The 22,832-nt window shown below is 48.9% G+C and overlaps 1 protein-coding gene across 2 annotated transcripts in view; it reads right to left on the minus strand.

Moving 5' to 3' along the window:
- Nucleotides 1–426: 426 nt before the first annotated feature.
- JAM3 (junctional adhesion molecule 3) overlaps nucleotides 427–22,832 on the minus strand; it is a 145,068-nt gene continuing 122,662 nt past the window's right edge. For both annotated transcript variants that reach the window (XM_075329175.1, XM_075329174.1), the window contains exons 5-9: nucleotides 5,425–5,627; nucleotides 5,252–5,351; nucleotides 4,970–5,099; nucleotides 3,559–3,613; nucleotides 427–1,783 (exon numbers count right to left, since the gene is read on the minus strand). In XM_075329175.1, coding sequence (XP_075185290.1) covers nucleotides 1,748–1,783; nucleotides 3,559–3,613; nucleotides 4,970–5,099; nucleotides 5,252–5,351; nucleotides 5,425–5,627 — 524 coding nt within the window. In that variant the 3' untranslated portion in view covers nucleotides 427–1,747. The remainder of the gene's footprint in view (nucleotides 1,784–3,558; nucleotides 3,614–4,969; nucleotides 5,100–5,251; nucleotides 5,352–5,424; nucleotides 5,628–22,832) is intronic.

Genomic DNA, 22,832 nt, shown 5'->3' on the forward strand with positions numbered 1-22,832 from the left:
CCTTCAAAAGTGTTGGAAGACCATTTCCGGTGACTACCTCTTGAAGCTCATCAAGAGAATGCCCAGAGTGTGCAAAGCAGTAATCAAAGCAAAAGGTGGCTACTTTGAAGAACCTAGAATATAAGTGCAATTTTTAGCAAATGAACGACGTGTATGCGATGAACGGTTTTATGTTCAATCGCAATCGCATGTAGCTGTCACACGCTACAACACCACTAACGATGCCGGATGTGCGTCACTTACGACGTGACCCCGCCGACACATCGTTAGATATGTTGTAGCGTGTAAAGCCCGCTTTAGTCATTATTACCCTTCCGACCCAGCACTGGTCACATACAGACACATCAAACTCCAGATCCCAACAAAAGCTAACTGAGCTACCAGGACAAGCACAGATATATTAGCTCAGTAAATTTCTGCACAGCATTAGGAAATCTGTTTTATCCAAAAATCACACACAACTTGTGGACAACTGTGGCTGATTCTACAAGTAACAGACATATTTGTTTCATCCTGGACCATTTTTTAGAGTAGTGTTTAAAGAACTATTCCCAGACTTGAAAGTTGTACCCTATAGATTGGTTGGTGATAACTTACTGATTGCTAGGACCCCCAGAAATCCTGAGAGCAAGATTCTGTACCCAGTCTGCAGAGCCCCATCTTGAACGTAGGCGAGGTGCACGTGTTCGGCCTCTCCTCCTCTCGTTATTTATGGAGCTCAGAGAAAACGGAATAGGAGAGCAGGCATGGGATGGGGCCATGCAGAGCCCGGTACTAAGATCACTGCCATTGAACCCGGCGGAACCATTAAACTATCATGTACCCTATTATGGAAAGGAGATAACTTTCCATTCTGAAAATATGCCTTTAATACAGCATTAGTGTTTGTAAAGGCAGTGACTTGTGAGTAAATAGCATAATAAAAAGCTGCTTCATACAAACAATAAAAAGGTTCTTGGCGTTCCATTATTACAATGCGGTGACAGCCGCGCTGCAGTGTCATGTCTGAGCTGTTATTGAGTGTTCACCACACACTGACACATATAGAAAATGGCTGTGATCCCCACCGAAGTGACTGTGGGGCTCTCCCGGGTGCAGGCGGCTCTCCTCCCGGCTGCAGGCGGCTCTCCTCCCGGGCGCAGGCGGCTCTCCTCCCGGGCGCAGGCGGCTCTCCTCCCGGGCGCAGGGGCACTGCGATACTTCACAGTAAAGGATGAGACCAGCGCCAATCTCATGTTGTAGTCATTTCACTGTGGAAGAATCAGAAAAGTGCCCAGACAATGGGCGACCCGAAACCCCAAATATCTCAGCAGATTTCTGTGCCTGAGAAATACAATAAAAACTTCACCCCATTTTGTAACTAAAACAGTAGAAATTAACCCCGTGTTCTGGTTTGTTCAATGCTGACACTTCTGTGCTTATAGATTATTAAAAAAAAACAACAAAAAAACAAAGTAAAAAGGTGTCTTCATTCCAGATTAAAAGCTGATCGAAAAAGTTTCCAGCAGTTCCGGATGGATGAAGGATTTGGCAGTGTTGTATTAATACTGTGACTTGAATGTGGCCCTTTAACACTTTCACAATCTGACGCCACAGCCATGAACTTCCCGGGTGTGGTTGTCGGCTGAGGTTGTCAGGTTATACTTTGGCAGATCGAAGGGTTCATAAAGACATGTGGGCCTCGCTCTCTGCAGTGCAATTTCTTCAGTGCTTTTCCCCAAAGACTCCTAAACACATATACTGTATATCAGATGACAAATGACGACTTGTGTCTGAAATCTCCCTGCAATAAAAGAGAAAACAGCAATCACATCAGAGACTATCTGCGCCAAACATTTCTGAGCTGATTAGCTTCCTGTATACCTGGACTTCACAACACGTTGGTCTGGAGGTTCAGGTTTCACAATCTCCATCATTTCACAGCAAGGTCTGCAATGCTTACAGAAGGCTCTAATGGAGGGGTACGATCATGTGCGCTCAAGATGTCAACTAGGAAACCTCTGGGTAATGCCAGTACTCACGGCAATAACCACATACTGAGCTGCTACCTCTTGTAAGCAAGCCATTGTCCTCTTCTAAATGTTTCCTAGCTTTCTTCTTCTGATATACAACTCCAAATCCCCTGCACAGACAGATCACATGCTGCAAGCAGGGGGTGCTAAAGAAACTCACAGTGTGCAGTGAGCCCCCTCTACAGGAGACTGCCCACAGCCTGCACAATACCCTCTATGTCCAAGACTTTTCCTAACCAGTCTACTGGGACCTCACCAAGTGACAGACACAGTGCAAGGACCTCATTGCCTTACCTAATGCCCGGCTCCTCACCGACTGTCCCAATGCCCTGCTCCTCACCAACACTCCCAATGCCCAACCCTCCCAATGCCCTACTCCTCACCAACCCTCCCAATACCCAACCCTCCCAATGCCCTGCTCCTCACTGACTCTCCCAATACCCAACCCACCCAATGCCCTGCTCCTCACCAACACTCCCAATACCCAACCCTCCCAATCCCCTGCTCCTCACCGACTCTCCCAATACCCAACCCTCCCATTGCCCGGCTCCTCACCAACCCTCTCAATAGCCAACCCACCCAATGCCCTGCTCCTCACAAACCCTCCCAATACCCAACCCTCCCAATGCCCTGCTCCTCACCGACTCTCCCAATACCCAACCCTCCCAATGCCCTGCTCCTCACCGACTCTCCCAATACCCAACCCTCCCAATGCCCTGCTCCTCACCGACTCTTCCAATACCCAACGCTCCTAATGCCCGGCTCCTCACAAACCCTCCCAATATCCAGACCTTCCCAATGATAGGGACCTCACTGACCTTCCCAGTGCCTAAGACCCTCCCAATGCCCGGGACCTCCCAATGCCTGGCTTCTCACTGACCCTCACAATGACCGGTCCTCTCTGGCGCTCACAATGCCCAGCCCCTCACTATCAGAAACAAATGCCTGTACCACCATCTGAAATAGAAGTATATGCTAAAAAAAATAAATAAAAATTTTCCAATTTATTATTAAATTTAACTTTACGCACCTATTAATTTCCTTGTCCCTTTATGGACAACACTGTGCCCACTGGGGCTCATAAACTACATTTTCTATGACTAGGTCTTTAGAGTGTGGGAGGAAACTGGAGTTCCTGTTGAAAACCCATACAAACATGGGGAGAACAGTCAAACTCCTTGCAGATGTTGTCTTTGGTGGGATTTGAACACTGGACCCCAGTGCTGCAAAGTAATAGTGCTAACCACTGAGCCACCAAATAGTGCTAACCACAGAGCCACCGCACTGCCCCACAATTTTATTTTGTCTCATGCATTCTGAATATAAATCACAATAGCCCCAGAACATTGCCATTATGTTACTGGAGATTTCTGCAGCCAAATGCAAGGCTGAGGAATCCTGCCATCCCGACAACCAAGGGGCGCCTTAGAGAAGTGCTGCTCTAGGCCTATGGATGGGAATCTAACAATGTGTGTTCATGTATCGCTGAATAGGAGTCACCAGAGCAGCCACAGTAAGGCCACAATGCGCAATGCTCTGCACTCACCTCGTCACTTGTCCGCAGGTAGTTCACACAGTCTGTTTTCGAAGGGTTCATGAAACTGGAGGATAAGAGGAAGAGTCAATGAGATGGAGACGTGTACACAATTCCTACCATTGAACACCATATGGTCTGGTGTCACCGAGAGCTGACCAAAGCACAAGCTGTGGTGATCAGCCGTGTGTGGTGGAGGAGCAGGAGACTGATCCTACAGGAGGCTTTTCTGTAAGTCCCTGGATATTGGCACAATTAACAGTTCCCTCCATAATTCACGGGGTAGGGATGACTTTCTGGAAGGTATATTTCCAGCTTCCCTACATTGCCCGATTGGATTCTCCTCTACCTCCATATCAATTCTTTCATAGTTACGCAAGTAGAATAAAGCCCCTGGTCCATCTAGTTCAAAATAATTTATAACCAACAATATCATCCTGCCCTGATATAAAGCAGTTATAGTGTTGGCCATTACTACCTCTTGTGGTCGCATTCCACAGTCTGACTGCTCTAACTGTAAAGAACCCTTTCCTATGTAGCTGCTGGAATCGCTTTTCTTCCACTCGCAGTGAGTGCCCCTGGTCCTTAGTATTGTCATTGGAAGGAATAAGTCCTGCACAGTCCTTTATATTGACCACACATGTGTTTATACATATGAGATCTCCTCTGAGACATCTCTTCCACCTCATCATACGGGCGGCCTCCATTACTCATCATACGGGCGGCCTCCATTCCTTGTAATAATCTAGTTGCCGCCTTTGAACTGACTGTAACTTCTGAATGTCCTTTATAAAATGTGGAGCCCAAAACTGGATCCCATATTCCAGATGTGGCCTTACAAGTGATTTATAGAGGGGTAACAATACGTTAGGATCTCATCTCTCTTTTTATCCTCTCTTTTGCAGCTGCTGCCGGACATTGAGTTCTACGGCTCGGTTACTTGTACCCAGAATCCCCTGGTCTTTAGTCTGGAGATTTCTTCCATTTAATGTAGATGCAGCAATAGGATTACTTATTCCTTGGTGCAATACATTTCATCTTTCCAGTGTCTGCCCAATCAGACATCATATCCAGATCGTATTGGAATATTGATCCTTTTACTTCTGTCACCTCTTGTTTTCTAAAGCTACAAACATGACGTGCTCATCCTTCATTCCTGCCTAATAAAGGTGACGGACCGATGCGCTCTCCCATGAGCCGCGCCTCCACAGTCTGCACATGACATCCATATGCATGGCAAACATTTTGGGAGTGAAATGAAAACGTATACAGTATAATGTCCTCCACATTGGAGGACTCGTCTTTGGCCAAGTATTGCAGGTTAGTGTCAGATTTGATGGGCCTTATTTTCACACTTGTGGTAATCATCTGTACATTTCGGACAGGATAAGTTTTTACATATCGGTCTAGAAATATCAAATACCTTTGACCACTGGGACGGCTGTTTGCAAAGTAACCTTTCCGATAGGCACAGCACATGCCGATGGTAATGAGGACGAGCACCAACACCACAACCAGAACTCCTCCAACAATACCACCAATATTCAAATCATCTAGGAGGTAAAAGACAGATATTATCAGAAAAAAACAAACAGGCATGGAAGTCATCACCGCAGAGGTGCACAGCACATGGGACAACCTGACACGGGCACTAACAGTCATTGGGGTGACAGCTAGACATGAGTACATTACACAGGGAACCTACAAACTTCCAGAAGCTGCGCGTCACACCGGGCAGAACCTGCGGCATTGCTGGCAATACAGTAATACTGGCCCATGTCTCCTTTATTCACAGCAGCAAACATCTGAAAGGAGGAAACAGTGAGTTGGTGACATGGGGCCTGGACGTCATGCTGCCATGAGCATGCTGCCACTCACCAAGGTGCCGGTGCTCACATTCACAATGAAGGTTGAGTTCAGGAACTTCGGATTGCTTCTAGACTCTTCGGGCAGGGCGTCACTGTTGCGGTACCAGCGATAAACAGAACTGGGGTATCCCTCATTTTCTCGGCAATGCAGAACAGCAGATTTACCCACAGGAACAGATTTGGGCACTCGGCACTGGGGAATCACAGGTTTTACTATGTCATTTAACAGAAAAGAAAAAAGGTAATCGTTTAGAATGGAGCAGATATAAAAGGGAAAGAACAATAACCCAGGCAGAAGGTACCCCATCACCCCCTATCCACAAACCAGAGCCAATCATAGGAGCAAAATCGGAGGAGGACACGTAAGCACTGGGTTGTGGTTTCTGCTGAGAAAGAAGTTGGGTGACTTTGAACCGCGTTGATGAATCGTATGGCGACTATCCATGATAATGATCTGGTGGTTCGGATCCTCCCCAGCAGCGGAGAACACCCATAGTCTCTTACCTGGCATTATACCTGTGGTGCTGCGGCTTATATTTATGTGTTGTGTATCATACAACTCAATCAGGCACTGTGAGGGCTAGTCTTGACATTGTCCCAGTGTGTGCGGCATATAGCTGCACGTGCTGGGACGTGGACTGCCTTTATTCGCAGTTTAGCCTGTGTTTGCAGCATGGGAGCGGTTCTGACATGTATCAGGTATATGTGTGCTTTAATATGGTTCTGCTTTTAAATTTAATTAGTTAGCCGCATGGCACACTGAAAATATAAATATAGCGTAGGACCCCCCTATAGAGATTTACCTTGACGTTGGCAGGGGCGGCTCAAATTATTGATCAATCATTTGCTAAAAATCTCAATTTGCATTATAGTACAGTTGGAATAATTGTGAATTTACACTAAAAAAATTTTTTTTGCAAACCATTCTCAGGCAGTGCTGGCTCCCCCTCTCTTTGATGAACTCAATCAGGTAAGTATTGCCTTTTTACAATGGTCACTGGTTAGTGCAATAGGGATTTATCTGATAACTTGTACGCTACTTACACCATGCACATGGACACGACCGTCACATCCTGCACCGTGTCCACCATCACTTCCTGCAGACTAAGGCTAGGTTCACATTTCCGTTGTTTTTCATGAGTCACGTGCGTTGCTTGATGTGGCGCCCTGGCCTAGCCAGGTCGTCACAAATAACATACAAACACCCCACCCCCATCAGACAGGGACATCAGCCAAACAAAAACCCTTGTTGCCTCCCTCCAGTGTCTGATGTCCACACCAGGTGGGGCGGAGCTAAGTGGTTGGCTCCACCCACCGAGGAGTTCACAAGCCTGGAGGCGGGAAAAGTGCGGGAAAAGTGTGAGAACAGTGTAGGAGTGTGAAGTGAGAGGAGTAAACACTTGGGTGTCTGGGTTTGTGGCCCAGGCACTAACAGCAAGGTTGGCAGACGGTGGTGGCCGTCTGCAGGAGTGGTGGAGCAACGCGGAACCGTAGGACCAGGGACGGGCGACGGCCCGCCGGTACCGACCGGGGAGCGAAGTGAAGCCAGCACACACAGGCAGGGCCATCGGACCCCGACCAGGCTTGGAGCCGCCGACAATAGTCAGATCCGAATGTGACTGGAACCCCAGGGGTTTCACAACAGCAAAAGTCCCGATTGAAGGCAACAGCCCACACCGTGAGGGTATACAGCTACCGTCTAAGGCTAGAGACCCAAGGGCCAGCGTCTGCAGGCAAACTGGCTCCTCCGGTACCTATACACCGGGGAGCGGACTACCGTTGGGAATCCATAGTAGTCAGAAAGAAGAACATCAAGGTGCAGGGAAAGACAAACGCCATCACCTGTCCGGGGAGAGACACTGCAGCCGGCTGCGGGACCCTTCCATCCAGCCGTTTGGTTTACTGAGGACTTTGTACCTTTCTTGGTGAGTGAGTACACCCGTGCCATCCGGCACCGCGCCACGCCGTCCCTGCAACCCTGTACCTCACCAACCCTGCCTCCCCGTCACAACATCACCGGGCCCCGGGACCACCGACCCCTACCCACGGAGGGGGAAACCAACATCCCAGCTGCTCCCTACTATTGCTCCCGGGATCCCCGTCACTAGCAGCGGTGGTGCCTATCTTCACCACGACCCGTGGATGGCGTCACGGACTAAATCCCCAAAACCAACCACCCCTTTCACTCACGGGCGAGGAGCGCCGCTCGAGTCCCCGGATCCGGCCCACCGCTCGAGCCACCGAGCAGCAGCAGCAGCGCCGGACCCGAGCGTTTGCGAGAGCGCAGCAGCGACGGCGTCCTCCCCGCCCGCGACAATTGACGCTTGTGACTGATGCGTTGTACAACGGATGACAAGAATAAGAATTCATTGTCGGATTCCATAGTAAAACATGAGATAGAGAACGATCAGCTGATCGCTCTCATTAGCCGGCCGCCGGCTTTTGAGAGCGAACATATGATCTCCCGGCGGCCGGCTAATGAGAGCGATCAGCTGATCGCTCACAACAGCTGGCCGTCGGGTGAACAGCCGATCGCTCACAGCAGCCAGCCGCAGGGTGATCAGCTGATCGCTCACAGTAGCCGGCCGCCGGGTGAACAGCTGATCGCTCACAGCAGTCGGCTGCAGGGTGATCAGCTGATCGCTCACAGTAGCCGGCCGCCGGGTGAACAGCTGATCGCTCACAGCAGTCGGCCGCCGGGTGATCAGCCGATTGCTCACAGCTGCCGGCCGCCGGGTGATCAGCCGATCGCTCACAGCAGCCGGCCGCCGAGTGATCAGCCGATCGCTCACAGCAGTCGGCCGCCAGGTGATCAGCCGATCGCTCACAGCAGCCAGCCGCCAGGTGATCAGCCGATCGCTCACAGCAGCCGGCCGTCAGGTGATCAGCCGATCGCTCACAGCAGCCGGCCGCCGGGTGATCAGCCGATCGCTCACAGCAGCCGGCCGCCGGGTGACCAGCCGATCGCTCACAGCAGCCGGCCGCCGGGTGATCAGCCGATCGCTCACAGCAGTCGGCTGCCGGGTGAACAGCTGATCACTTACAGAAGGCGGCTGCCGGGCGATCAGCTGATCGTTCGGCTGCCGAGAGAGAGCATGTGCAGCGGAATCAAAAGGATTCCGCTGCTCAAAAAGGCTACATGCTGCGTTCCTGCCGCCCGACGGTCAGTCGTTCCATGACTGATCAGTCGGGCGGAGGATGCAACACAGCGTCATCAGTCACAATCCGCCACTCATACAAGTCTATGGGAAACAACGGAATCCGCCAAACGGATTCCGTTTACCAGTGCCGCGGATTGTGACTGATAGAAATTGACGGAAATGTGAACCTAGCCTAACAATCATTAAATAAAGCGTGTGCTTTTATGGAGGAAAAACCCATGTTCTAATGAGCCAGGTGGTGCACGCAATGGAGCAGGCGAGATGGATCCAGCACTCGCCCTAGGCTCAATAAAAACTCACACTTACTACATGCACTGATCACCACTCCAGCATTCTGGATTTTTTTTCCAGTGATAGTTCTTTAAAAATCAACGGTCCAAAAAGTAAAAAAAAAAATAAAAATATACACGAGTGTAGATTGTTACACATCCAAGGGTACTTCATCATAGCTGCGGTTCTGAAATACTCTACAAGTTTATTTTCTTTACTTTTCTTTTTCATAGTATCATAGTATCATAGTATCATAGTTTTTAAGGTTGAAGGAGACTCTAAGGCGGGCTTTGCACACTACGACATCGCAGGCCGATGCTGCGATGCCGAGTGCGATCGTGCCCGCCCCCGTCGCAGCAGCGATATGTGGTGATAGCTGGCGTAGCGAAAGTTATCGCTACGCCAGCTTCACACACACACTCACCTGCCGTGCGACGTCCCTGTGGCCGGCGACCCGCCTCCTTGTTAAGGGGGCGGGTCGTGCGGCGTCACTGCGACGTCACACGGCAGGCGGCCAATCGGAGCGGAGGGGCGGAGATGAGCAGGATGTAAACATCCTGCCCACCTCCTTCCTTCCGCATATCCTACGGAAGCCGCAGTGACGCCGGAAGGAGATGTTCCTCGCTCCTGCGGCTTCACACACAGCGATGTGTGCTGCCGCAGGAGCGAGGAACAACATCGGACCATCGCGTCGGCGCAATTATGAATTACGCCGACGCTGTACCGATGATACGATTATGACGCTTTTGCGCTCGTTAATCGTATCATCCAGGCTTTACACACTGCGATGTCGCATGCGATGCCGGATGTGCGTCACTTTCAATTTGACCCCACCGACATCGCACCTGCAATGTCGCAGTGTGCAAAGCCCGCCTAAGTCCATCTAGTTCAACCCGTAGCCTAACATGTTGATCCAGAGGAAGGCAAAAAAAACCCCAATGTGGCAAACAAGTTCCAATGGGGAAAAAATTTCCTTCCTTCGTCCACATCCAGCAATCAGACTAGTTCCCTGGATCAATACCCTGTCATAAAATCTAATATACATAACTGGTAATATTACATTTTTCAGGAAAGGCATCCAGGCTCTGCTTAAATGTTAGTAGTGAATCACTCATTACAACATCATGCGGCAGAGAGTTCCATAGTCTCACTGCTCGTACAGTAAAGAATCCTTGTCTGTGATTATGATTAAAACTTCTTTCCTCAAGACGTAGCGGATGCCCCCGTGTTCCAGTCGCAGGCCTAGGTGTAAAAAGATCTTTGGAAAGGTCTCTGTACTGTCCCCTCATATATTTATACATTGTGATTAGATCCCCCCTAAGCCTTCGTTTTTCCTGTCTTGGTATTGCAGCCCCCCCATTCCTCTAATAATCTTGGTGGTCTTCTCTGCACCCTCTCCAGTTCAGCTATGTCCTTCTTATATATCGGTGACCAGAATTGTACACAGTATTCTAAGTGCGGTCGCACTAGTGACTTGTACAGAGGTAGAACTATATTTTTTTCATGAACACTTCTACCTCTTTTAATACATCCCATTATTTTATTAGCCCTGGCAGCAGCTGCCTGACACTGGCCACTAAAGTGAAGTTTACCATCCACCCATACACCCAAGTCTTTTTCTGTGTCTGTTTTACCCAGTGTTCTACAATTAAGTACATAATCATAAATGTTATTTCCTCTACCCAAGTGCATGACCTTACATTTATCTACATTAAACTTTAATTGCCACTTCTCAGCCCAATCCTCCAATTTACATAAATCTCCCTGTAATATAAAATTATCCTCCTCTGTATTGATTACCCTGCCGAGTTTAGTATCATCTGCAAATATTGAAATTCTACTCCACATGCCCCCAACAAGGTCATTTATAAATATGTTGAAAAGAAGCGGGCCCAATACTGACCCCTGTGGTACCCCACTATGAACTGAGACCCAGTCCGAGTACGTACCATTAATAACCACCCTTTGTTTCCTATCACTGAGCCAGTTTTTAACCCAGTTACACATATTTTCCCCTATCCCCATTATTCTCATTTTATGTACCAACCTTTTGTGTGGCACCGTATCAAAAGCTTTTGAAAAGTCCATATACACAACATCCACTGCATTTCCCTGGTCCAGGCTTGAACTTACCTCTTCATAGAAGCCGATCAAATTAGTTTGACAGGATCGATCCCTCATAAACCCATGTTGATACTCTGTCATAAGGTTATTTTTCTTGAGATACTCCAGTATAGCATCTCTCAAGAAACCCTCAAGGATTTTGGGGGCGTGGCTGACCATGATGGAGTGAGGCTGCAATTTCTTGGAGCTCCTGCTGCACTGTAAGAAAATCCACCGGCATCCTTCCAAACTATGGGTAAATCCACCAGAAAACCCAGAGCCCGTGCCTCCTCACAACCCCCGACCACCAAGGGGGACATAGCTGCTCTCCTTACCCGCTCACAACCTCCCCAACGAGAGAACCAGGCCTCCCTGCCAGCAGAGCCATCACCGGAGCCGCCTCGAGGCCTGCAGACCGGCGAATCCTCGCGTCCCAGGTCCAACCACCAGACATCCAGACAACAACAGGGGATAATGAAGCAGCAGACCTCCCCTGATAAAAAGAGCGCACCGCAGCGGCCCACATCACCGGAGGTCAGAGGAGACACTGTGGCGCAAGATGGCGGTGCTCCTCGTGGCAGCGGTGCTCGGGACAGTCCACTACCTGCGTCCCCTCTGAATGGTTCCGTCAGCGGAGGTACGAGGGGGTTCCCCGGGACACCAGGGGACACGCAGCCGAACCCAGCACAGGCACACACAATGCAGAGCATGGAGGAACTGCAGGACGTGACGGCGATGAGGAAGGTGAGACAGGGAGAGGGGAGGGAGGGCAGCGGTTCCCCTATCCACAGTGCAGAGGACTGCGGGAGATCACCGGAGGATCTGAGATTAAAACAGGCACGGGGAACCACTCCTATGACCCCACTCAAAGAGAATCAGGTGCCCAAGTCCCCCCAGAAGGGGAAGGAAAGTGCTCCTATAATCACAGGGAACTCTCCCAGGCCCAGTGTTCAGTCAAAGGAGATCCAAGCAAAGGAGGGGGTGGGAGGGAGGATGCTGCTCCACTCTGACATGCACCCAGCAACAAAGCAACCTGCATTAACCCAGCATATGTCAAACAAAAGAATTACTACTGCTGAGATGGCACCACAAGACCCAGAGGTGCAGGAGCTGTGGTGCGACCCCTCTCTTCCACATCTCGCCGATCCCCCAGCCCGGTGGTCATCGGGATCATCATGGCTCTCAACCCCCCCCAGAGATGGAGGTGAGGATGAGACTGAGACACAAGTAGCTACACCCAGGAGGGAGACGCTCAGAATGACAATGGCTTCAAACCAAAGGAATGTCACTGCGACTATGATAGACATTTCCTCAGCCCCAGACGGCCAGGACACACAATATCCTGTAGATAAGGAGCAATCCAAACATGCAACCATGGGAGAAAACAGACCGGCCACTCTAGCTGACCTGCGTATACTTTTACAGTCAATGCCTACCAAACAAGATATAACTAATCTAACATCTCAGATTGTCTCTGAATGCAAGCAAGAATTTGCACAATTCCGTGTTGAGCTAACAGATCTTTCTTCAAAAGTGGACTCTCTAAACCAGTCTCGAGACGACTCGGCTAAAACTATACAATTACTAACGGAAACGGTCGACCGCCACTCTGCCCAATTACAGAACCTCCAATCTAACCTAGATGATCTGGAAAACAGAAATAGGAGAAATAATTTGCGGGTTAGAGGTTTACCAGAATCCATCCCTAACACAGACATTCCTTCCACTCTGACGTCCATTTTTAATGGTCTGTTACGCCGCCCGCCGGGAACCTTCATTGAATTAGATAGGGCCCATAGAGCACTACGGCCTCAAGACCTAAACAACCCTCAACCAAGAGACATAATATGCCGGATCCATTTCTTCCAGCTTAAAGAATCAATTCTGCAAGCAGCGCGGAAAAAACAACCACTCTCCTACCAGGGTCAACCTATCCGAATTATGCCGGACTTGTCCCGATATACTTTGGCCCAGAGAGCGGCCCTCAAACCGCTACTCTCTCTTCTACAAGAAAAAGAGATTCCTTTCAGATGGGGGTTTCCTTTCTCCCTATCGGTTCGGAAGGGCCCCCAAACCTACACATTACGAACACCCGGAGACCTACCGGGCTTTTTGGCCAATCTGGGGCTCCCCCATATACAACTACCTGAATGGGTGGCAGTTACCGAAAACGGAGTGAGCCTGACTGGAAGACCCCCCAGATCCCTGGACCGTCCCCCAGCGGGTCTCCCCCCCAGAGAGAGGCAAAAGGGAGGAGAAAAAAGAGGTCCAACCACGGGTCGTAGAACCACGTCTTAAAGACTCAGCCGAAATGAATGCCTACCCCACTTCCGTAGAATTGGACTTTGACCCCATTTTCGTACCTGCTTAAATTGAACAGAAGGTTTGAAAGAAAAGAGGGAGTAGAGAATAATACTGAGCTTGACGTACGATAGTGGAGGACGAGGTGGCTAGGTCTCGGTTGGACACAACAGAGTCTTTACGAGACTGTGGCAATTCTGGGTTGGTCACACGCACTCATCCCCCAAGTTTAAGGGTTGAGCTGTGTGTACCTAAAGCTAAAATTCTATGTTGCCCACAAACTATATTTCACCTCATTTAGCCAGTGGATGCTAAGTTATGTTTTGTTATAAATATGAGTCACTTACAGTGTTGTGCAGGCTCCTGTGCGGCCTTGTTAGCTGCTTGACCAGACTTCGCCCCACATAGGGTGTGAGCCTCTGTCCTGCCGTGCAAGGTAGTACAGGCTCCTGTTAAACGCTAGTATCTTTTTAGTTTTTTCTTGCACAGAGGCTATACCTCTGATTCTAAACGTACTGTTTCTTGATTAACGCTACATACTTTACTCTTTCTATCTTTGTTTCCCCTCACGGCATTGCACGAACCACTCCAGTTACCATACCCTAAACTCCTCCCAGTCTGAATGACAGAATTAAGAATAGCCTCTTTCAACGCCAAAGGCTTGAACACTCCGGAGAAACGGGCGCAAATCCTACAACACTTCCATCGGCAGAAGGTACAGATAATTTGTTTTCAAGAAACCCATTTTAAAGAAAATCAAGCCCCCAACATCAAACATAAACACTACACTAGTTGGCACTTTGCCAATAACCCTAGTAACAAATCTAAAGGGGTGGCCATTGCTATCCACAAATCCCTACCCCACCAAATTGTCAGCTGTACGAAAGATAGAGAGGCCAGATATATTATTCTATCTTTGACAATCGAAGGCCAAGCAATAACCTTACTAAATGTATATGCCCCTAACCAAGACCAGGCCACTTTTATATCAAACTTGGTGGACATCTCATCCCCTTTGATACAGGGCACAATGATTCTGTGTACAGACCTCAACCTTACCCTGGATCCGGTTCTAGACAATTCAAAGAAAAAATCACACATTTCATATAGAGTCATTAAACACATTAAAAAGGCCCTCTTCGGGTTGCAATTACAAGATGTCTGGAGACTACAGCACCCCACGGTCAGAGATTACACCTTTTATTCCACGCCGCACGACTCATATAGTCGGATTGACTATATAATGGTCCAACATGCTGCTCTCCCATGGGTGTGCTCTACATCCATCGGTAACATTTTGTGGTCTGACCATGCCCCAATTTACTGTTCACTACAGATTCCTTCCCTTTCCAAAATGACACGCCCTTGGCGCCTAAATGAAAGTTTACTCTCTGACCCTGTGTGTTTGTCGGATATCCATGACTCCATAAAACACTTCCTTTCTGATCACTCATCCGACATGACTGCTCCTATCTTTAAATGGGAGGCCCTCAAATGTGTTCTGCGGGGGGTCCTTATTAAACATGGCTCACGACTAAAAAAGGCCAAAGCTCAAGTCCTTAGTTCCGCACTTCAAACCGTTACCAATTTGGAGCTAGCCCATAAAAATGCGCTCTCGACGGAAACGCTGAGAGATTTACTTAAAGCTAGGTTGGAAGTTAAAAAATTACTAGATGAGTCTTACAAGCGTTACCTCCAAGTAGGACGTAGTCGTTTCTATGAATTTGGTAACAAACCCGGTAGGATGTTGGCCAGAGCCCTGCGCTCACAATGCCTCCAGAGTTTCATTCCCTGTGTCAAAGGGCCCAAGGATGTCATGGTCCACACAACGGCGGAGATATCGAATTCTTTCCGATCATATTACTCAAAATTATACAACCTACCCACCCCGGAGGGAACAACACACAACATCACATCCCCTTTTAGCTCTTTGAGACCAGAGTTGATAACCGAACTAGAAACCCCTTTTGAACACTCAGAACTGCTGGAGGTAATAAAAAATGTACCCGGCAACAAAAGTCCAGGCCCAGACGGATTTACAGGGAAATTCTACAAAACACTAGCGGACCCTCTATCCCCATTGATGTTGATAGCATTCAATTCCATCTCTGACTCCTCCCCATTCCCCCCCCAATCCACAGCTGCGAATGTCACCGTGCTCCCTAAACCGGGGAAAGACCCACATGTTTGTGGGAGCTACCGCCCAATTTCTCTATTGAATATCGATTTAAAAATCTTTGCAAAGCTGATAGCTAACAGGTTAAACCCATTGCTTCCCTCTCTGATCCACCCTGACCAGGTGGGCTTTGTTCCGGGCAGGGAGGCGCGGGACAATACTTTGAAATCTATAGACATTATACATCACGCAAAGACCCATAAAATTCCAATGATGATCCTATCCCTTGATGCAGAGAAGGCCTTCGATAGAATCTCATGGTCATCTCTATCTCAAACTCTCGCACATGTCGGTATAGGCCCCACACTGCTTGCTAAAATTCTCTCATTGTACAAATCCCCAGAAGCTACTCTAAAAATTAATGGTTCACTGTCAGACCCGTTCACCATCCATAATGGTACGCGGCAAGGCTGCCCACTCTCCCCGTTACTATACATACTAATTATGGAACATCTCCTAGCAGCCATCCGTAATAATCCAGAAATTCGGGGAATTAAAGTAGCCGGAAAGGAATACAAATGTTCTGCATTCGCGGACGATTTATTAATCTACATAACCAACCCATCGACCTCTCTGCCAAGCTTGTTAGACCTCCTGGAGAAGTTTGGTGGCTGGTCCAACTTCAAGATCAATATGGACAAATCCGAGGCCCTTAATGTATCCCTCTCTAGTGAGTTGGTAAACAACCTAAAGACACATTACCCATTCAAGTGGCCACCAGACAATGTCATTACTTACTTAGGCATTCGTCTACCCTCGGATCTCTCCAGATTGTTCTCTCTGAACTTTCAGCCATTCCTTTCAAGACTGGAGAATAACTTAGCCACATGGGAACGAACATGTTTCTCATGGTTTGGGCGCATCAATATATTGAAAATGACAATTCTTCCCAGGCTATTGTACCTTTTGCACACAATCCCTTCCTACATACCTGCTGCGTTCTGGGTCGGACTACGACGCCAATTTAGGTGCTTTGTATGGGCCTCTAAACATCCAAGAATCCGCTGGGAAACCCTAATCCGCCCAAAAGAGGCGGGCGGGGCAGGCCTGCCGGATTGTCGTCGTTATTACTTAGCTGTCGCACACGCCCGTGTACTGGACTTAATCCATAACCATTCGTCGAAATTATGGGTTCGCATGGCGACGGATATGTGTCCGACCCCGGTTGGAGCCCTGCCGTGGCTGCGTCCACCCCCTCCCCTAAATAGCCCAGACATATCCTACACAACAGCTAACACTCTGAAAACCCTGAGTGGCCCCTATATGAAAAAAGAGTTGCTGGATGGAAATGGCCCTATGTTCCCCATTTCAGGAAACCCGAAGTTTGGCCCGGGATATACCGCTCCGACGTTTTTGGGCTGCCCCAAAACCCGTCCTCTACGACTATGCCACGTTGCTCCTAACGGGGTACTGTTACCAATCAACACGATCCTAGGTGACATTCCTCCCAATCCACGCCACGAATTTGAATACAATCAGCTCCAACACTTTTTTGCGTCAATCCCGGAGAAAGGAACACTAATACGCCCCTTGTCAACATTTGAATCCCTCTGCCTTACAAAATCTATTATTCCACACACGACCTCGGTCATCTACAAATTGCTCTTTGAAAAAGACCTTCTCTCTCTGCCCCCATTTTGTAAAGCTTGGGAATCAGAATTACAGAAAACCTTCACGAAAACCCAATGGGATAAATGTTTTTCCCTCTCACATAAATCAGTTATAGCATCTAAATCACAAGAGACAAGTTATAAGATCATATCAAGGTGGTATAGGGTTCCAATCACATTAAATAAATGGTTTCCAGGGGTCCCGGATATATGCTGGCGTTGCGGAGCAGAGGTGGGAACAATGACACACATATGGTGGTCGTGCCCGACCCTGAGCGCCTTTTGGAAAGGAGTTCTCAAGACTATTCTGGAAGTAACGGGTGTCTTAGTTCCGCCATCCCCAGAAGCAATCCTACTATACATGTTCCCCATGTCCAAATCCAAGTATAAAAAATCATTGCTCAAACACCTATTACAGGCTGCGAAAACAGTGATCCCCAGACACTGGAGATCGCTAGATCCCCCGTCCATGGAGGAGTGGTTTGCGGAGGTGGCTGCAATTTACCGTATGGAGTCGCTGATCGCGTGCTCCCAACAAGAAAGAGATATAGTTTCCAAGACTTGGTTTCAATGGGAGGCGTTCTTATCCTCTTCTCTATATAGGCAAATCCTGACATAAAGTGCAATGCTCCGTGTTTCTTCTTCTTCTCCTCATTTCCTCTTACTTTATAGTTTACTCCTCTTCTTTCCCTACTTCAAATGTTTTTCCTTTTTCTTTTAGGATTAAGAGTTCTCCATGTTGGGAGACCAAAATTGGTAATTTACCTGTATACTTGCCTGAATACACAAAATATTTCTTATTATTTATATCTCTCCCTGATTTGGGGATTTGCTATTAATGACAACTCAGGTGATACACCTTGTCAGAATGTTATCAGTGTACTGAATCAAATTCCTACCAAAGTGATATACTGATTCTCATCGCGCAAGTGACTAATCAAATCTCTTCAGTGTTTTTCTTTCTGTATTTTAATAATTTGAAAATCAATAAAAATCTATTGAAATAGAAACCCTCAAGGATTTTACCAACCGTAGAGGTTAAACTTACCGGCCTATAATTTCCCGGCTCAGTTTTTGTCCCCTTTTTGAATATTGGCACCACATTTGCTATGCGCCAGTCCTGCGGTACCGACCCTGTTATTAAGGAATCTGAGAAGATTATAAATAATGGTCTATCTATCACAGAACTCAATTCCTGTAGTACTCTGGGGTGTAGCCATCCGGGCCCGGAGATTTGTCACCCTTAGTGATTTCGAGGCGGCGGCGTACTTCCTGCTGGGTTAAGCAGGTAATATTCAAGGGTGAATTTATGGTATCACTGGTCATGTCATCTGCCATGGCATTTTCTTGTATAAAAAACGTAGAAAATAAGTCATTCAGGAGGTTGGATTTACCCTCATCCCCTCCACCATTTCACCAAGACTATTTTTAAGGGGGCCAACACTATCGCTTTTCAGTTTTTTACTGTTTATGTAGTTAAAGAATATTTTAGGATTATTTTTACTTTCTCTCGCAATGAGTCTCTCTGTCTCAAACTTAGCTAACTTAATTTGCTTTTTACATATTTTATTTAATTTTAAACCTTTGATTTTTAATTAATCTAATAAGTGGCAGTTTTCATTGAACCTTAGGAGGAATCTGGATGCAGCTTTCCTACTTTCTGCTATATCTGGGACATTTCACCTCATCTAATACAATCATCAAACAACACGCTGCATGCATTATATAGCATCATAAATCCCTGTACAAGAGCTGCGATGGCAGTAACCGACAGGTGAGAGCGGTGATTACACTGTATCCTCCCCGGGGGACGCTGTACATATGTGACTGGTGAGAGGGGTGATTACACTGTATCCTCCCCGGGGGACGCTGTACATATGTGACTGGTGAGAGAGGTGATTACACTGTATCCTCCCCGGGGGACGGTGTACATATGTGACTGGTGAGGGGGGTGATTACACTGTATCCTCCCCGGGGGACGGTGTACATATGTGACTGGTGAGGGGGTGATTACACTGTATCCTCCCCGGGGGATGCTGTACATATGTGACTGGTGAGGGGGGTGATTACACTGTATCCTCCCCGGGGGACGGTGTACATATGTGACTGGTGAGAGAGGTGATTACACTGTATCCTCCCCCGGGGGACGCTGTACATATGTGACTGGTGAGGGGGGTGATTACACTGTATCCTCCCCGGGGGACGGTGTACATATGTGACTGGTGAGGGGGGTGATTACACTGTATCCTCCCCTGGGGGACACTGTACATATGTGACTGGTGAGGGGGGTGATTACACTGTATCCTCCCCTGGGGACACTGTACATATGTGACTGGTGAGGGGGGTGATTACACTGTATCCTCCCCGGGGGACGGTGTACATATGTGACTGGTGAGAGAGGTGATTACACTGTATCCTCCTCGGGGGACGCTGTACAGATGTGACTGGTGAGGGGGGTGATTACACTGTATCCTCCCCTGGGGGACGCTGTACAGATGTGACTGGTGAGAGAGGTGATAACACTGTATCCTCCCCTGGGGGACGCTGTACATATGTGACTGGTGAGGGGGGTGATTACACTGTATCCTCCCCTGGGGGACGCTGTACATATGTGATTGGTGAGAGAGGTGATTACACTGTATCCTCCCCGGGGGGCGCTGTATATATGTGACTGCTGAGGGCGGTGATTACACTGTATCCTCCCCGGGGGACGCTGTACATATGTGACTGGTGAGGGGGGTGATTACACTGTATCCTCCCCCTGGGGGACGCTGTACATATGTGACTGGTGAGGGCGGTGATTACACTGTATCCTCCCCGGGGGACGCTGTACATATGTGACTAGTGAGATGGGTGATTACACTGTATCCTCCCCTGGGGGACGCTGTACATATGTGACAGGTGAGAGGGGTGATTACACTGTATCCTCCCCTAGGGGACACTGTACATAAGTGACTGGTGAGAGCGGTGATTACACTGTATCCTCCCCTGGGGACGCTGTACATATGTGACTGGTGAGAGGGGTGATTACACTGTATCCTCCCCGGGGGACAATGTACATATGTCACTGGTGAGAGCGGTGATTACACTGTATCCTCCCCTAGGACGATGTACATATGTGACTGGTGAGGGGGGTGATTACACTGTATCCTCCCCTGGGGGACGCTGTACATATGTGACTGGTGAGAGGTGTGATTACACTGTATCCTCCCCGGGGGGCGCTGTATATATGTGACTGGTGAGGGCGGTGATTACACTGTATCCTCCCCTGGGGGATGCTGTACATATGTGACTGGTGAGGGCGGTGATTACACTGTATCCTCCCCGGGGGACGCTGTACATATGTGACTAGTGAGATGGGTGATTACACTGTATCCTCCCCTGGGGGACGCTGTACATATGTGACAGTTGAGAGGGGTGATTACACTGTATCCTCCCCTAGGGGACACTGTACATAAGTGACTGGTGAGAGCGGTGATTACACTGTATCCTCCCCTGGGGACGCTGTACATATGTGACTGGTGAGAGAGGTGATTACACGGTATCCTCCCCGGGGGACAATGTACATATGTCACTGGTGAGAGCGGTGATTACACTGTATCCTCCCCTAGGACGATGTACATATGTGACTGGTGAGAGGGGTGATTACACTGTATCTTCCCCTGGGGGACGCTGTACATATGTGACTTTTGAGGGGGGTGATTACACTGTATCCTCCCCTGGAGACGCTGTACATATGTGACTGGTGAGGGAGGTGATTACACTGTATCCTCCCCGGGGAACCCTGTACATTTGTGACTCGGGAGGGGGGTGATTACACTGTATCCCCCCCTGGGGAACGCTGTACATATGTGACAGGTGAGAGGGGTGATTACACTGTATTCTCCCCGGGGGACGCTGTACATATGTGACTGGTGAGGGGGGTGATTACACTGTATCTTCCCCTGGGGGACGCTGTACATATGTGACTGGTGAGATGGGTGATTACACTGTATCCTCCCCTGGGGACACTGTACATATGTGACTGGTGAGAGGGGTGATTACACTGTATCCTCCCCTGGGGACGCTGTACATATGTGACTGGCGAGGGGGGTGATTACACTGTATCCTCCCCGGGGGATGCTGTATATATGTGACTGGTGAGGGGGGTGATTACACTGTATCATCCCTCTGGAGACGCTGTACATATGTGACTGGTGAGGGGGGTGATTACACTGTATCCTCCCCTGGGGACGCTGTACATATGTAACTGGTGAGAGCAGTGATTACACTGTATCCTCCCCTGGGGGACGCTGTACATATGTGACAGGTGGGAGCGGTGATTACACTGTATCCTCCCCTGGGGGACGCTGTACATATGTGACTGGTGAGGGGGGTGATTACACTGTATCCTCCCCGGGGGACACTGAACATATGTGACAGGTGAGGGGGGGGATTACACTATATCCTCCCCTGGGGGACGCTGTACATATGTGACTGGTGAGAAGGGTGATTACACTGTATCCTCCCCGGGGGAAGCTGTACATATGTGACTGGTGAGGAGGGTGATTACACTGTATCCTCCCCTGGAGACGCTGTACATATGTGACTGGAGAGAGGGGTGATTACACCGTATCCTTCCCTGGGGGACGCTGTACATATGTGATTGGTGAGAGGGGTGATTACACTGTATCCTTCCCTGGGGGACGCTGTACATATGTGACTGGTGAGAGGGGTGATTACACCGTATCCTTCCCTGGGGGGCGCTGTACATATGTGACTAGAGAAGGGGGTGATTACACTGTATCCTCCCCTGGGGGACGCTGTACATATGTGACTGGTGAGAGGGGTGACTAAAAATGTATCCTCCCCGGGGGACGCTGTACATATGTGACTGGTGAGAGAGGTGATTACACTGTATCCTCCCCTGGGGGACGCTGTACATATGTGACTGGTGAGAGAGGTGATTACACTGTATCTTCCCCTGGGGGACGCTGTACATATGTGACTAGTGAAGGGGTTGATTACACTGTATACTCCTCTAGGGGACGCTGTACATATGTGACTGGTGAGAGGGGTGATTACACTGTATCCTCCCCTGGGGGACGGTGTACATATGTGACAGGTGAGAGGGGTGATTACACTGTATCCTCCCCTGGGGGACGGTGTACATATGTGACAGTTGAGAGGGGTGATTACACTGTATCCTCCCCTAGGGGACACTGTACATAAGTGATTGGTGAGAGCGGTGATTACACTGTATCCTCCCCTGGGGACGCTGTACATATGTGACTGGTGACAGGGGTGATTACACTGTATCCTCCCCGGGGGACAATGTACATATGTCACTGGTGAGAGCGGTGATTACACTGTATCCTCCCCTAGGACGATGTACATATGTGACTGGTGAGGGGGGTGATTACACTGTATCCTCCCCGGGAGACGCTGTACATATGTGACTGGTGAGAGAGGTGATTACACTGTATCCTCCCCGGGAGACGCTGTACATATGTGACTGGTGAGAGAGGTGATTACACTGTATCCTCCCCGGGGGGCGCTGTATATATGTGACTGGTGAGAGTGGTGATTACACTGTATCCTCCCCTGGGGGACGCTGTACATATGTGACTGGTGAGAGGTGTGATTACACTGTATCCTCCCCGGGGGGCGCTGTATATATGTGACAGGTGAGGGGAGTGATTACACTGTATCCTCCTCGGGGGACGCTGTATATATGTGACTGGTGAGGGCGGTGATTACACTGTATCCTCCCCTGGGGGATGCTGTACATATGTGACTGGTGAGGGCGGTGATTACA

Source organism: Anomaloglossus baeobatrachus, chromosome 11 (genome assembly GCF_048569485.1).
Source record: "Anomaloglossus baeobatrachus isolate aAnoBae1 chromosome 11, aAnoBae1.hap1, whole genome shotgun sequence".
Classification (NCBI taxonomy): domain Eukaryota; kingdom Metazoa; phylum Chordata; class Amphibia; order Anura; family Aromobatidae; genus Anomaloglossus; species Anomaloglossus baeobatrachus.